At 61.8% G+C, this 15,462-nt stretch overlaps 5 protein-coding genes across 5 annotated transcripts; all 5 read right to left on the bottom strand.

Annotated features, from left to right (window-relative positions):
- Positions 1-260: 260 nt before the first annotated feature.
- On the bottom strand, positions 261-2,246 carry LPMP_070790 (malonyl-coa decarboxylase-like protein; the record flags this gene model as incomplete). The annotated part of the gene is made up of 1 exon (XM_010705785.1): positions 261-2,246. One exon carries the CDS (start codon positions 2,244-2,246, stop codon positions 261-263), a length of 1,986 nt encoding a protein of 661 aa, XP_010704087.1.
- A 1,362-nt stretch (positions 2,247-3,608) lies between these two features.
- On the bottom strand, positions 3,609-7,394 carry LPMP_070780 (hypothetical protein; the record flags this gene model as incomplete). Its single annotated transcript, XM_010705784.1, has 1 exon — positions 3,609-7,394. The coding sequence occupies one exon, from the start codon at positions 7,392-7,394 to the stop codon at positions 3,609-3,611; it is 3,786 nt and encodes a 1,261-aa protein (XP_010704086.1).
- Positions 7,395-8,461: 1,067 nt separating this feature from the next.
- On the bottom strand, positions 8,462-10,207 carry LPMP_070770 (hypothetical protein; the record flags this gene model as incomplete). The annotated part of the gene is made up of 1 exon (XM_010705783.1): positions 8,462-10,207. One exon carries the CDS (start codon positions 10,205-10,207, stop codon positions 8,462-8,464), a length of 1,746 nt encoding a protein of 581 aa, XP_010704085.1.
- Positions 10,208-11,649: 1,442 nt separating this feature from the next.
- Positions 11,650-12,225, bottom strand: LPMP_070760 (centrin, putative; the record flags this gene model as incomplete). The annotated part of the gene is made up of 1 exon (XM_010705782.1): positions 11,650-12,225. The coding sequence occupies one exon, from the start codon at positions 12,223-12,225 to the stop codon at positions 11,650-11,652; it is 576 nt and encodes a 191-aa protein (XP_010704084.1).
- A 780-nt stretch (positions 12,226-13,005) lies between these two features.
- On the bottom strand, positions 13,006-15,051 carry LPMP_070750 (topoisomerase-related function protein-like protein; the record flags this gene model as incomplete). Its single annotated transcript, XM_010705781.1, has 1 exon — positions 13,006-15,051. The coding sequence occupies one exon, from the start codon at positions 15,049-15,051 to the stop codon at positions 13,006-13,008; it is 2,046 nt and encodes a 681-aa protein (XP_010704083.1).
- Between the last annotated feature and the right edge of the window lie 411 nt (positions 15,052-15,462).

Genomic DNA, 15,462 nt, shown 5'->3' with positions numbered 1-15,462 from the left:
GTCTTGTGTCGTTCTCTCCTCTCCCCTTGCCCTCCGACGTATCCCTTCCCCCCAGGGTAGGCACGGATGTGTGCACACGTGCTGGAGTGCGTGGAGGGGGGCTTCCGCATCAAGTGCTTGTGAGGGTGGTAGTGGTGATGGTGACGACGACACATTATTCGTGTGCTGCGGTATATTCATGTTTGAGCCGAGTGGCGTTGTGGCGGTGCGAAGAGGGGGCAGAAGGAGCCGGGAAGCCTTGACAGCACTACAGCACTACCTCAGTTCCCCAGCAGCGCCTTGATTGGCTCGCCAAGAGACACGGTGCGACTCACCTCGTACTGCGCGGCGTTGGCTAGCACCCTTGGCAGGTCGTACAAGTAGTTCACCATGACGCAGGCACTCTCACGACTGGCTTGTGGGGTCGTGTTCGCGAGGAAGTTCAACCGATAAACGGTGGCGCCGTTCGACACGTGAAAGTTGCCGACTGGGTCGAGAATGCGACCATCATGGCTACGCTTGGCGGTGCACAGGTACGTGGCGACGGAGCGCAACAGTGGGGCCTCGAGGGCCATTGTGAAGGTATGGTCCATCCACCATGGCTGCTGATGCCGCTGCGTTGGGGTGCTGCCCGCGCCAAACGGGGCACTATCATCATGCGACAGCGAGGAGGCGGCACATGCGCTCTGAAGGAGACATACGAGATAGCGCAGTACCGCTGTGTTAACGGCTGTGGGGTTGCCGCTGCTGCCTTCGGTCGCCCTCATCACCGCACGCCCCTCCGTGGGTAGCACATCAGGGTGCCGCAGGACGTAGCTGAGAACGGCCTCGCGAAACGGCTCCCAGCAGCGCGTCTCTTCCTCCGCTGGTGAAAACTGACTGCCAAAGATGCCGCTTGTCGTCGCTGTTGTGGTGGTCACTGTCGCAGCGGTGGCCGCCAGCGCGGCCACCTCATCAGCCAGCCACTTGACATAGAGCGGGATGGGTGAGAGAGTGCAGAAGGTGTTGATTGGCGTCAAGCTGCGCGCCTGCCGCCTGGCGTTGATGTTGCCCTTCACTTCCTGCACAACGCGCTTGATGAGACGGTTGCCCATGTCCATGCCGCGCAACGCACTCTGCGCAGAGTTGATACTGTAGAAGATGGCAGTGTTCACGTTGCCGTCATCCGCCGCACCGGCGCAGTCCACCGTGGAGGAGGATTGCGGCACATCGCGGAAGTAGAGAGCCGCCTGCGACATGTTCACCGGGTCTGACAGCGGCGTAGGGCGACCTAAGATCTGGTCCACAGAGCTGGTAATGCCGTGCGTCAGCGCTACCTGCACGGCGATAAGCGGCTCATCGACGACGGCGGGGTGTAGAAAGGCAAACAAGTGGCGGTGGTGAGCCGGCTGAAGGCGATGGCGCATGTCTTCGAGTCCGCGGACGAAGGGGTGGACAGACTCAGCACGCATGATCTGGTCCAGCATCGACGGCGGCGTCGAGGGCCACGTCAGCTCCTCCATCACCAAGTACTCCTTGGAGAAGAAGTCGTGGAAAAGAAGCGACATGGCCCTACTGATGAGACCCACCTCGACAAGACGACGATGCCACTTGGAGAGCTCGCCGGCACAGCGGTCCCTCTCCGTGGAGCTCGCTGTAGCTGCTGCTGACGGTGACCCCACAGACTCGTCAGTGACAGGCGCCAACGAGGACAACGAGCGTGGCGGCGGCGGCGTGAGATTCTTGATGTGTCGCTTGCACAAGCTCTCGAAGAAGTGGGTCAGCTTTCGAAAGTGCATGAGCCGTCGCAGGCCATCTGGCATGGCGGCCGTGTGCCACAACCATGTGTAATACAGAGGAGAGCCGGCATTGCGGGCCTCGAAGCAGCACTGCATGACCTCTCCCTTAGCCTTCATGAGCTCTGTAGGTTCACCTTCATCGCAAGCGGCCTGTGCAGTGCCAGAGGCAGTCGCTGCTGCCGCGCGCTGTGTTTCCTGTGCCTCTGCCTGCCTTAGCAGCGTCAGGTAGGTGTCCACCTTCGCCGCCAGCCGCGCGCTCGCCCTCACCACGGCGTCCAGGTCAAAGTTGAGCTCGTTGAGGGTCGAGATAAACAGAAAGAAGTTATCCTCCGTCGCGGATGTGATGTTGTCATTCGTGGCGCTGTCCTGAACGACGGGCGGCACGAGCACATCGAAGGCGGCCCACACGCTCTCCACAATGACGCCGGGAATGCGTCCTTGATCGCTGTGGATGGCGCGGCGCAACTGGGTCAGTGCCACCTCGGCCATCACCTCCCCATTCCCGTCAGCCTGCGGGGGCGAGGTGAAGGTGGGCAACGACGATGATAGCAGTGCTGCGGTTTCTCTGTCGGAAGCGAGGTAAAGCTGTGGGGTGAGATGTGCAGAGGCCACGCTGCCAGTGGACTTGCGCGTGAGGTCCCACAGCCGCCGACACCATCGCGCGACACGTTCCTCACTCACTGTGGCGCCTGACCGCGGCGGTGGCGGCGACAGCGATAGACGCGTAGGCGCACTGAAGTGACGCCGAACGTATGTCACGGTGCTGGCAGAGAGAGCAGAGAGGGCGGGGTCGTAGCTAGTAGAGGCTGCCGCGAAACCACTCGAGCCGCTAGCAGTCCGATAGAAGCAGCGCATCTACAATGCAGCCACAGCAGTCTCCGCGGGATAGCTACACGTCACTTTCGGACCCACAGAGCGAGAGGGTACACACGACTGAATGTTCTTCCCTCGCCTCCACCTCCAGGAGCGGTGCGTCTGTGTGTGGGCGTGCGTGTGTGTGTGCACGGGCGTGTGTGTGCGTGATGGGGAAGTAGGAAAGAGCAGGTGGTGTGCTGCTGCTGTGTTCAATCAAGGCGAATGAGTCTCGTTGGAGAGGGGGAGCTTCTTCCTCTGAGTTGCGCTTTGTTGTGTGCGAGTACACCATGAAGAGAGCAGTGTCGTTGAGCGCCGCAGCTGCTTCAGGATTCAAAGCCTACAAAGCACGCATGTGCACAGAGAAGGGGAGAAACAGGAAGGGAGAGAGATGATGAGCAGAAGCCGGGAGACGCAAGAGCAGCTCATGCACAGCCGATGCAGCCGGAGCAAGAGGGGCGCAGAGATGAATGAGTGAGTGAAAGAGAGAGAGAGAGGGGGGAGTGTGTGCGTGTGAAAGGGTGCCGTACACGAGAACGCACCTTCTTGTGTACTCACCACGGGTGAGCTGGAGCTGTGATACTCACAGCACACACACACAAAGAGGAAAGAAATAACGAGGAGAGCAAGCGTGTCTCGTAGATGGTCACAATGCGCGCGCCCCGTCTAGTAGCAAACAGAGCGCTCACGGTCACAATGGCCGTACGTGGATGGCGGCCTTAAAATCTTCGCCGTTATCGACGCTGTGTTTACGCGTTATAAAGCAAACTCAACAACCTGCGCACGTGAGAGAAATTGAGGACATCGGTGAGGAAAGCACCTGGGCAGCACCCGCCATGAGCGGCTTCGCTGCAGCAGCCGCGCACACCCACCATTTATGGAGAGGGAAAGAAAAGGGCGCCAGCGACTCGCCTGGGGTGGCCGTATCGGAGAGGGAGAGAGGGGATAAGCACATGATGGTCGTCCCTCACCTCCTGAGATCCTCAACACCGCTCGACTTCACAGCTGCCATACCTGCAGCGCCGCAAGTTGCCCACTCGACAAGCCCTGTCGCTGCTGCTGCCATGCCTGCGGATGCGCCTGTGCAAACACCGCCGCCCCCTGCTGCACCAGCTGCTGCTTCTCTGCGTCCTCCACGGTATCCGCGGTGAGCACGTTCGCGACGGCAACAACCACGGATGACAACCAGCTCGACACCGCCGCGGCTGAGGCAGCGTGGTTAGTTCCCAGCAGATAGCGCAGGGTTCGCACCGCGTTCGGGTTCTCTGCCTTGTCCATCTTCATGGGCAAGTGCGCCATAAGGGCAGGGATAACCTGATCGAGGGGCAGCAGCGACAGCGGAAGGCAACGGACGAAGGAGCAGGTGGCGCTGACGGCGTTGTCGACAGCCTCCGGTATCTCGTCCTCCTCGTTGCCAACTATGGACCAGAGCGCCTGGAAGCACTGCGATACAACAGCGCTTTGGTGCGCGAAGAAACCTGGACAGCCCTCCACAAGGACGCGGAGCAGATATGCGCTGTTCGCCCTCGCAGTGGATTCGTCTGAGCCTGCCATGACACTAACGCTCAGCTGCACAGCTGCCTCGACGAACGGCGCCAACAGCTCCCCCGACGCCGGCGACGCGGCACCATCGCCATTGGCGTCGACGCCACCGTATGCCTGTAGCACGGCGGCGAGGGTACCTACAGCGGTCACAAGTCCTTCCGGGGGCCGCGTCTCCACGTCGGCATGCATGGCGAGTAGCGGGATCAGGTAGGGCATGTAGGGCTGCAGCAGCACGCCATACGCCCTGGCGACGCTTTCGAGCATCTCAGCGGCGGCGTCTAGGACAACTTCGTCGTGGTCCTCGGGCAGGTGGACGCCGTGCCTCACCATCTCTGGTGAAACAAGCGTGTACCACGGTGGCACCTCAGCCGCGGACGGCAGCTGAATGGACGGCGGAGCAGCCGCGACGCCGTTCTGCTGATGCTGTACCATGGCGGCCACAATCGCGGAAGCCTGAGCCTCCGCCGCCTCGTCAGCGCGTCGAAAGAGCGGGTCTCTTCTCCGAGCACAGGGCGCCTTGTCCGCACCGGCAGACCTCCCCGTCTGCTGCTGCTCCTGGTACTGCTCGTAGCTCATATTTTCCGCACCGTCCACCTCACTGCACTCGTCCTCGTCCTCAAGCTCGTCACCGCGGCGCTGGCACGGCATCGTCCCACGCAGCAGCTGCACCACATCCCGCAGCACCGCATCTGGGCCATCGATGGCGCACTGCGTGCCGAAGTAGTCCATCACGATAGTCACCGCCTCGCACGCGGCGCCGACGACCTCCCTCTCCGCGTCCTCCTCCTCTATAGTGCGAAGCAGCAGGTTCAGCAACTCATCAATGCGGTCGCGCACCGGCAGCGAAAGAATATCCTGCACGAGGCTGCCGCTACTACTAGCGGCAGCGGTGCGCCCCGCCACACTGGCGGCTCGGCTGAGCGTCTGCATTTCCTCTGCTGGAATGCCGGCAGACGCCTTGGCAAGCTTGGCCAATGCGATGAGGGCGTTAGAGCGAACGTTAGGGTAATAGTGCGAGTTGAGCCCCGTCAGCGCCTCCCAGCACGCTGCCGTCTGCGCTTCGCCGAGCTGGCCCATCATGACATCGGCAAACACGCCAATACAGTATACGGCGGACGACTTCTCCTCCACGTCGGCGGTGCGCACGCGTAGGTGAATCTCCTCCGCGTCGTCGCCTCCGTCCTCGTCGCTCTCGTCCTCACTGCCGTCATCGTCATCCTTCCACGCGGCGAAGGCGGCAAGCGCACCACTACTTCCGTCGCTGGTTAGCGGGTGCTTATTCGTATACACCGCCCGGTCCTCGGTGATCGTCTCCAAGGCGCAGTGAATGGAGTCGTTCAGGTACAGCGCAAAGTCCTCGCGAAACAGTTCGCACATGTTCGCCAGAAAGCCGAAACTCTGCTCCCGCAGCGGTGCGTGGCGCGTCTGCAGGTTCACCACCACCTCCTGCATGAAGAAGGGGAAGTACTGGGCAAAGGCAGCACGGCCCATCGCGGAGCCAATGACGCCGACGGTCTCGGTTACCTGCGCACGGAGCGCCATCGTCTCCGGCGAATTCAACCCAAAGGGCTGCCGCAAAACCTCTAGCAGCTCCGGACCTCGGCTTGCGAAAGCAGCGGAGTGCGCCATGCCCATCGACGAGAGCACGCCGCACAAACGGCACTGCGTCTCGAGCGAGCTCACCGGGATGGCCGCCATCACTGCCGGCAGCAGCGTCGGCACGTAGCGGTCGAGTTTCTCCTGGAGGTTCTCGCATAGGGTGTCCAGAGCCTGGGCTACGCGGCGACGCACGAGGTCGTTCGCGTCCGCCAGCAGAGGCACCACCATCGGCAGCAGCTCGTGGTGGTGCAGCAATATTTCGGGCTGCAGATGCACGCAAAAGTACGAAAGAGCAAAGGCGGCGGCCTCGCGGGGGACCGGATCCGCGTCGTGCAGGAAGCCGCGCGTCACCGTCAGCACGTACCTGACGCGGCGACGCAGATAGCTCGAGTGTCCTTCGGCTAGGCAGGCGAGTGCAATCATTGTAGCCTTGCGGGTGCGGGTGGCCACGCTTGCCGGAGCGTCCGTCACTCTCGAGATGTACGGCAGCAGCACCGCCGTGAAGGCCTTACTGGACACCGTCGTGGCAAGCGTGCTCAGCAGCTGGCCACCCACCATGCAGGCGGACGTGAGGTGCAGCATGTCCACGTCGTCGTCATCGCTGTCGTTCACGCCCTCGTCGTCCATGCTGCCGCTGCCCTGATCTGAGATGGAGATGGTGTTGTCCTCCGACATGAGCCCGAGGCACACCTGCACCAGCGGCTCGAGCAGGGTCGGTGTCGCCACAAACTTTGGCTTCAGCGTCGCCAGCTGCCCCAGTGCCGTTCCGCAGTTCTCGCGGATGCGCGGGTGGTGCTGCGGATTCCCCATGAGCCGAATCAGTGCCTGCGCCAAGTTCTGCAGCAGCGCACCGTACTTCCTCACAGGCAGGTCATCGAAGAGCCGCTCGAGTAGGTCAAGAATGCTGACGCACAGCGGCACCTTGGCCTCCGTCGCTGCGCCGCTCTCGAGTAAGCTAATGCAGGCGGGTACGAGCTGGTGCGCGAGAAAGGCATCGCGCATCTCGGGGTGCTCGTCCAGGGTCGGCACCAGCGCCATCGCCGCCTTCACCGCCGCAGCCTGCACCACCGTCTCGCTGTCCCCCAGGCCGCGCATGACAGACTCGGTTGCCAACCCGCTCAGCGCACTCTCCTCCGCGAACACCTCACTAAAGCTGTAGAGCAGCACCATCGCCAGCTCGCGCATCTCCACTCGCGCGTCATCCGCGGCAGCATGGATCGCGTGCTGCAGCTCCGGCCACCCGCCATCACCTCGGCGGGCAGCGGCCTTCGCAAGTCGAGTGACAACGTGGGCAATGGCGAAGCGGACCGGACGTGCCGTCTCGTTGCCGAGCCGCAGCAACAGCAGTTGGCGCAGCTCATGCTGCTGCTGCTCCGTCGTCAGCACACGCCAAAGAGAAAAAATACGCTTTCGCAGGAGCACTGCCGCCATCTGACGAACACCGGCCGACGCCGTGGGCGGTGCGCCATCCGGGGTGCCGCAAAGAATCGTCACCAGCTGGCCCACATTTGGGGGTTGCCGAAGCGCATTCGTGAGCGCTGTCTCGCTGCAGCGGCGCTCGGCGTTGTCGGCAACGCGCAAAATGTTCTCGATGACGGTGCAGAGCTCGTCAGCCGTGTAGAGACGGTCACTGCTCTGCATCGCTTCACGCTTTCACCCTCGAAGAGCCAAAGAAACCAAGGAGACAAGGGGCCCACTTCGCACACACACACACAGAGAGAGGCAATGATGCGCTGCACGTTCGCTGCCTCACCTCGGGTCCGCTTCAGCTATAGTGCACGAAAAGGCCGCTTTGCTTGACTGTGGTTGCTGTGAGAGTCACGCGCGTGGGCCCTGTGCCTGGGGGCAGGGGGCCGGTTGTCGAAATGGCAAGCCGGGGAGGGGCTTCACTGATTGTTAGGGAAGCAGCGTTGCCGAGGAAGGGAGGAGGAGGAGGAGGAGAGAGAGAGAAGCCGCAACGATGATGACTTGGAGGGGAGGGGAGGGGAGGGGAGGGGGGGAAGAGGGAATAACGCTGCTGGGGAGCGACAACAGCCAAGCCACTCCCTCCTCCGCCTATGTCTCCCGCTTCAGTGGGCAGCCAAGGAGAACCGTCTCGGCGTTGCCGTCAACGTTGCTGTCGAGATCAGCCAGCATGAGCAAGTGGCCTGCACACTCGCCCTCCCCTCTCGGCGCGCAATCAGTGACGAGGGGAGAGTGCAGACGGAGGGGCCGACGGGAGGCAAGTAAGAGGGGGGGGGGGCGAAGGATTGTCTTTCGAAGAGAAGGCTCTAAACATCAAGCAGTGCGTGTGTGGGTATGTCTCCCTCGTGTGCGGAGTGCGGGGTGTTACTCACCTGTGCGTGCCATCGAACGCACAGGCGCAGAAACAACGCCACACCACGCCGCCCCCGCTCGCTCAAAAGCGCCGTCACGAGAAGAGAGCCTCGCAGGGGACGCCTAACCACCTCCAGGCGCACACACACACACATCACGCGCGCGCACCTAGCAGACGCAGAAGTAACCATCAAGCTTGGTGTGAAGCTGCACAGTCACCTTCATAGAAACGCCCTACCAAACGTGCGCTGTGACTGCTGGGTCGGTGGAGATGGCCTCTTAGAGAGAGAGAGAGAGAGAGAGAGAAAGCACGCGCTGCTGCGTGTGGACGCCATCCCTCAACAACGCGGCCACTCCTCGCTTCGTTTACCCAGCGCACTAGCACGCTTTGATCATCGTACGTTGGCGTGCTGTCTCTGAAGCTGCAGTCGCCGCTGCTGCTGCGCCTGATGCAGCGACGTCACCTCTAGCTGGAACCTCTGGCGCGACTCCGTATAGGGGTCTAAGGCTGACGATGGGGGAGGGGAAGGCAGAAGCGCAGACGGCGGAGAGGCGGCGGCAGTGGGGGTCGGTATCTCAGAGTGGGGGCTCGAAAAACAAAGGGAAGAGGCCTCCGGCGCTGGGGAAGCAGAGGGGTTGGCCAGGCGCGCGCCATTGGCCACATCGGCCAGCCTGACCGCGCCACCACTGGGCGCCTTGGTCTCACCGTGGCCTTCGAGGTCATCGCAGATTCGCACGTGAGAGGTAGATGACGGTGAAGGCTGCGACGGGATCCAAGAGCGCCGTAGCACCCTCACTGCCGGATCACCAAGGAGCAGCTCCTGCACCAGCCGCTTCCGCAAGCAGCGCAGCTCGGCATTCGTCGTGCGACTCGGTAGCGTAAGTGGTTGCCCGCGAGCATCCGTTAGTGCCAGGAGGATCTCCTGCAGGCTGTCAAATCTTCTCCGGGCGGCCCCTCCACTGCTGCCATGCCCTGAGCCAAGTAAGACGGCATCCAGTAGCTGCACGGCGCGTAGCAAACGCTGCTGGCGCCGTGAGGCAGCCACGGCCTGCCTCTGGACGGGTGGTGGTGATAGTGCCCGGGACGCCTTGGCTGAAAGCCGCACTTCGGCACGAGGTGCGTCAGTAGAGCGATCGGCTCGCGCGCTACAGCAGGAAGCAGCACCAGCGCCAATGAGAGAAGCTATGCGGGTGGTTGGTGCACTCAGGCGTGGTGTCCGATAGCTGCTCGAGTGATCGATGTCGTGAAGCTCGGTCGCCGGTGGAGATTGCGTTGCCGTGGGCGAGACAGTTGGCGATACCAAAATAGACATGTCAGGCGGTGACACTGCTCTGTCAGATGACGCTGCTGGTCGCCGCACCCCCGAGCCAGGTGGTGCTGCACCTTCAACAGCTGCACACTGTCCATGACACCAGAGGCGACTAGCTTCGCTGTGAAGCCCTGCGGGCGTGATGCGCCGGCTACCCGCACCTCCCACGCCCTCTACCGTCGGCATCTCCGCTTTTCCCCAGGCTCTCGAAATGAGGTCGTGGAACGGATCAGAAATTGCCGCATGCCCCGTGGACGACAATGGCGGTGGGACGGAGGAGGGGCGCGCCAGCAGATCAGTTGTGTCCTGGACGACGCCGTGCTCACCGTCACACACAACTCGAACAAACGTGTGAGGCTCAGCGGTGCGGAGCGTTCCGCCAGAGCTCCGGTGAATGGGTGGCGCTGCTGTCTGGGCAGCGTCGCCATGGCGCGGGTGCGGAGGCGGCAAGCAAAGGTATGCGGATCCGCCGACAGCCTGTGGCGCTGTCGGTAGACCGGTATGGCAGCACGTGTTGCGTTCACAAGCGAGTCGATTCACATCATGACCACGCAACACTCCGAGCGGTGCCGAAGTAGATAATGCGCGCGCGATACTCTTCGGCACCGACATTGGATCAGCTGCCTCGCCGCTAGCACGATCCTCTGCCGTTGTCAGCGCCGACTGCACCGTCGTCATCGGCGATGAGTTGAGTGGGTCACTTGGTTTGGCGGTGAGTGCGTACGGTAACGCACCGTGATTCCTGGTGTGCGGGTGCCATCCCAAGCGCAGCAGTGCTGCCTGGATGCGCCGAACTTGTTCGCGACACGCGTCAGGGGAAGACTCCATGGTGATGACAGCAGTGGATGGAGGCGCGCTAACAGTGGCGCCGCACCTTTGAATGTGTGTGTGGGTGTGTGTCTATGACCGAGTAGCGTCGCCAGCACTAACACCTCTACAACGCGAGGGAAGGAAAAACGAAAAGAGGCGAGAATAATAAAGGCGCACAGCTGCAATTTAGTGCCCTGCCGCGGCCTAGCGATGCAGCCGCTAAAAACACACACCAACGCGCAACGACATGCGCCGACACACGCTGGCAGATGGTGAATGGCGAACCGGAGGGCCTGTTCGAGGACGGTTGCAAGGGAGAGAGAAGAAGCAAGTCGCACGAGAGACGGTGGCGAGAGGAGGAGGAAGATCGAGATAGGGAGCACGACAAGGTGGCGCAGGTGTCAATGGGTGTCTGCATGTGCATGACAAGCGCACCTCTTCACATGAACACCAATACGCGAAACAGAAAGAGGAAGGGAGGGGGGCCAGTCGTCCAGGTGCGCAACAAGCGAAAGGAGGAAGTCGTGTGCGGGCGCGGCAACCATCGTTGGCAGATCCTTGGCAACATCACCACCAGCATGACCACCCGCGCACGTGCTCTATTCCGCACTTCATCCTCTTCTCCACCTACCTCTGGCGTGCAAAGAATGGCGAGCCAGCATACAGATGCCCACACGCACACACACACACGCATGCACATCACTGCGTCCCCGTCTACGCTATAAAGACGTCCCCTTTTGCGGTTCACTGCTATGCGTGTGTGCGTCCATCGAGCGCCACCGTGAACTCGGGAAGAACCGGAGTCCTCCAAAGAAGAGAAGGGGGGCTCCATGCGCAGAGGGAGGGAGGAGGGGGAAGGCTTTGACAAGCGAGCCTGGGAGAAACATTTTCAGAGACCGCGAGCTGCGGCAGCGGCCGCCCCCCCCCCCTCCCCCCTCCCCCCTCCGCCTCGTCCTCTCCCTACCCCGACACCTTCTCACCCGCTCGCAAAGCCACACAGAAGCGCGTGCGTGACAGTCGGCAGGAAAGAAAGGGGTGGAGGAGGAGGAGGACATGCGAGGCGCAGATGGGAAAGGGGGGCGGCGAGTAGCGGTCAAAAGGCCACCTGCGCACACGCGGCACATGAATGTGCTAGCATACATCAAGCTTCTTTGGCACCTGTGGGCGGGTGTCGAGGGGTGGGTGGTCGGGAAGATCGCAGGCGTTGACGCCATGCAAGAGGAAACCAGTGCGGTGTAGCAGAGACGCGTGAGAGCAGAAAGAGACGCCCAAGTAGCAAGACGGCGAAGCACTGCTCCGTCCTGCTACAGAGTGGCAGCTACAGACATCCACACACGCATATATGAATACAACGGTATGCCAGCCGCTCCGCCACACACGAGTCGCGTCCCTCTCTGACGCTGCAGTCCTCTGGCGTGGCCACGTCTTTCCGCGCTACAACCTCCACCGCATTGGCCTCCTTAGTACAGAGAGGTCTTCTTCATCAAGCGGAGAAACTCCTCCTCGCTCACCTCGCCGTCCCCGTCGCGGTCTGCCTCGTCGATCATCTCTTGCAGCTCGGCATCCGTCATGTTCTCGCCTAGCTCCATCGCCACTCGCTTCAAGTTCTGGAAGGAGATCTTGCCTGTGCCCTCTGTGTCGAAGAGCACGAACGCCTTCAGCATCTCCTCCCGCGAGTCTCGGTGGGACATCTTGTGTGACATGATCTGAACAAACTGCGCGAAGGTGATCACGTCGCTGCTCACGTTCGCATTTCCGGCGCTCGACGACGGCCCAGAGGAGGCGCCACCACCGCTGCCGCTGCCGCCTCCCCCGGTGACACTGCTGACCAGCTGCTGAAGCTCCTCCTTACGGGGCTCGAAGCCCAGGGCACGCATAGCGATGCGCAGCTCCCTCACATCAATCGTGCCGCTACCATCCGTGTCGAACAAGTCAAACGCCTCGCGGATTTCTTCCAGCTGGTCCTTGCTGAGCTCGGCGTTCACGTTCGACGCGGGGGTCCCCGGTCTCAACGGCATAGTGCCCGCAGTACTCATCTTGCAGCGCTGCTGTCGCTTCTATGAGGAAAGGGTGTACGCTCCTCTGCCTGCTTGTCGGGGTGAATGCTTGTATAGTGGGGATGCTTGAGGAGAAGAGGGGAAGAGGACTGTAGAAGGGAACAGAGGACAGTTGTGAGTTTTCCATTGGTGTGCTCGTGGCTCGCCGTGTGTGCCTGTGCCTGTGTGGGGCGGGTAAGTGGTCCAGTGGGCTGAGAAAGACACAGAGAGAGCGAGTTGGTTGCGACCAAAAAGTTGTGCCGAGGAAACACACACACACGTACTTGTCCGTGAGAAGGCGCATCACACAGGTGAGAACAGCCTGCAGGTCTGCTGGCGCGTGGGTGCTAACGAAGAGGAAGCAGAGTGGTGTTGAGTGGGTGTGATGGCGTGTCTTACGTGAGTTAATAAACCTATTCTCCTCCCCTCCCTCTCCTCCTCCTCCTCCTCCCCTGCGCCGCTCCTGCAGGGTCGCACCGACACAGCGCAGAGGCAGAAAGGAGCCCAATGAAAGACGTGCGTGCGCTCGAGCATTTGCACTCAGACCACCCACGCGAGTGGGGATGTGGGTGTGGGGGTTATTGCGCATGCACCGGCCGACATGAACAACACGCCGCAGCGCCGACACGAACGCGCCCCACCCACCCCCCACTCGCTCGTCGGTGGTCTTTCCCCTTCTCTCCCCTTCCCCCCACCTCCAGCAGCGTCCTCCTTCGCGACTGTGTGCGTGGGTAGGGGTGTCATCATCGCGCGCTCTAAAAAGGGAGGGGCCGCTTGACACTACTGTTGCAGCTTCCGACTCCGCTCTGCCCTTCTTGTCACATCCACGCGCACCGAGCTGGCGTTGCTCTCCGAGCCGGAGGTGTACGACGACGACTTCGAGGTGCTACGAGAAGACATTACGGAATAATCTCGGCGACTATGTTGCGCCTTCCTATGGTCGTCCTCACGCTCGGGCTCACGCTGGCGCTTCGCCGCGCCCACCTTCGACTCCGGCGGAGGTGGTGAGGAAGACTCCTGCAGACGCGACAGCGCCAATCGCTCCTCAAGTGATGTGATGTTTCGACGCTGTGGAAACAAAACGGCATGGCCTTCGCGCCGCAGCAGCCGTCGCGCGCGCCAGCTGTGTGCCGCACGGTCGCAATTGTGCTGCAGCATCGCCGCGTCCTCATCACGACGAAAGTGTCGCACTTCCTTCATGAACGCCGGCATCTCGGCGTTCAGTTGCTCGTACGTCACAGCCACGGCCCTCCGACGGTACACCATCTCCGCGTCAGCATGGAAGATGCGCGAGAGTAGCGTCGGGCGGCAGTTGACGTCACTCGAAGACGGCGATGACGCATCTGCCGCCGCTCCTTCGAAGTCGCCTGTCAGGGCAAGGTAAGCGTAAGCAAACATGGAAGAGAGAGAATGGAAGAGCCGCAGCGAGCTGGCAGCGTTGTTAGAGGCGTCGACTGGATCCTCTATCCACGCCTGTGTGGGGCCCATCAGGCCGCGTGGGGAGCTGGGCAGAACAGGGGACTTCATCTGACTGCCGCCAGTGCCGCCGCAGTCGGCACGCACGCGGAAGTCGCCTTCGTCGTTGGGGGCGTTCACGTCCATCGGGTCGTCCCCATTGCGCAGAGCAGCGTAGCCCTCCAGGCAGACGGCTACCCTCCTGTAGTTCCAGTACTGACCACACATTCGGAAAAAATCAACCAGCAGCTTGCCTAGCCCCGTCATGGCTCGCTGTTCCGGCTGCGTTGTATAGATGGGGTGCTGCCGCAGGAAGGCGACGACGAGAAGCGTGGTGGCGTAGCTGCCAAGCCCGCCATGGTACGGCTCATGCATGCCACGCTGCATGACAAAGTACTTCACGACCAAGATAAGTGGTAGGGCCTCCGGGTACGCGTTCATGTACTGCACGATGCACTCGGAGTTACGCTTGCCGTCCACGGCGCCAACGCTGATGTCGACGTCGATGAGAGAGCCCTTGTGGACGAACTTGATGAGCGGCACCTTCGTCTTGAGAATCACTTGTGGATAGGCATTCTCGCACAGACCCGCGTTGCTGATCTCCTTCGCCAAGGCGCTGAGCGCCTCCTCCACCGGCACCGGCACATCCAACAGGGTCACGTCAAGGTCCGAGAGCGGCAGTAGCAGGTGGGTGTACATGCTGCCATAGACGAGCACCGAACTGCCAGGCCACAGTCGATCGACCAGCAGGCCAATCTTCTTCTCGATGTAGCGCCGCATCGCCACCTCCGCCTCTGTTGGGCGAAGGTAATCGACAAGGTCCGTGATCTCCTGGTGGAGGGCGATGAGGGGGCTGGCACGACAGTAGCCTCCGTTCTGCTCCATCCGCGCGATGCTCCATAACGGCACCACCAACACACGATCCCGCTCCGCCTGCTGCGGTGATGATGATGTCTGGCGCCGCTGCCCCTGGCTACGAGGGGAACTACGGTCACCCGCGTTGCGCTGCTCGTCACAAGAGAGAGAGGACTGCAGGCGCACGGTTGCCTCCAGTGCATCGGCACCAAGCGCCTGCCTTCCCGTCGTGGAAGTGAGTTGGAAATTCAGGTAGTCGCCAATGAGGCCTTCGTGATCGGCCTCTGCATCCCCTTCCTCCTCGTCCTTCGCTAAGGACTTGAGCGGGTTCATGAAGGCTTCCTCGGCACAGGCACTAGCAGCAGCAGCAGCAGCAGCAGCAGTACTCCCTGCAGGCCTACTCATAGAGAAAGAGCCACCAGCGAGAGCCACAACCGCAGAGCCTTGATCCTTGGCGCCCACCTTCTCTGACGTCCTCCGCCGCTTGTACTGCGACGCCGCGCGATCCTCGGGCATGTACTCCTCATCATCGTCGCCACCGCCGTCGCTGCTGCTGTCTTCAGCAGAGTCAAAGCTTCCGGAACGGCGCTGACGGCGCCCCTGCCGTGGGCCCTCCGTCGCAACGGTGTCGACGGCGCCGCCACTCACAGTGCTTACCACCCTCGTGGCAACAGCCGAAGGCACAGCACGGTCTTTGCCCTGCCGAGTTCGATCCACTGCTGCAGCGGCACGGTGGGCACTCAGCTGCGCCTGATGACGACGAAGCTTCTCCGAAAGGTGCGCGGCAATCGGAGGCTTCTCATCCTTCGCCACGGGGTCCTCCTGCAGCAAGAGCCAGTTCGCGTCAAAGTCGTCCCGCTTGCTTTGAAAACGCGCGAATATATCAAGCGTCGGTATGGTCAGTGTCGGCGTCGGCACATCCCTCAC

Source organism: Leishmania panamensis, assembly GCF_000755165.1.
Source record: "Leishmania panamensis strain MHOM/PA/94/PSC-1 chromosome 7 sequence".
Lineage (NCBI taxonomy): Eukaryota > Euglenozoa > Kinetoplastea > Trypanosomatida > Trypanosomatidae > Leishmania > Leishmania panamensis.
The sequence above is the reverse complement of the archived record's forward strand: the minus strand, read 5'-3'. Positions and strand labels throughout refer to the sequence as shown.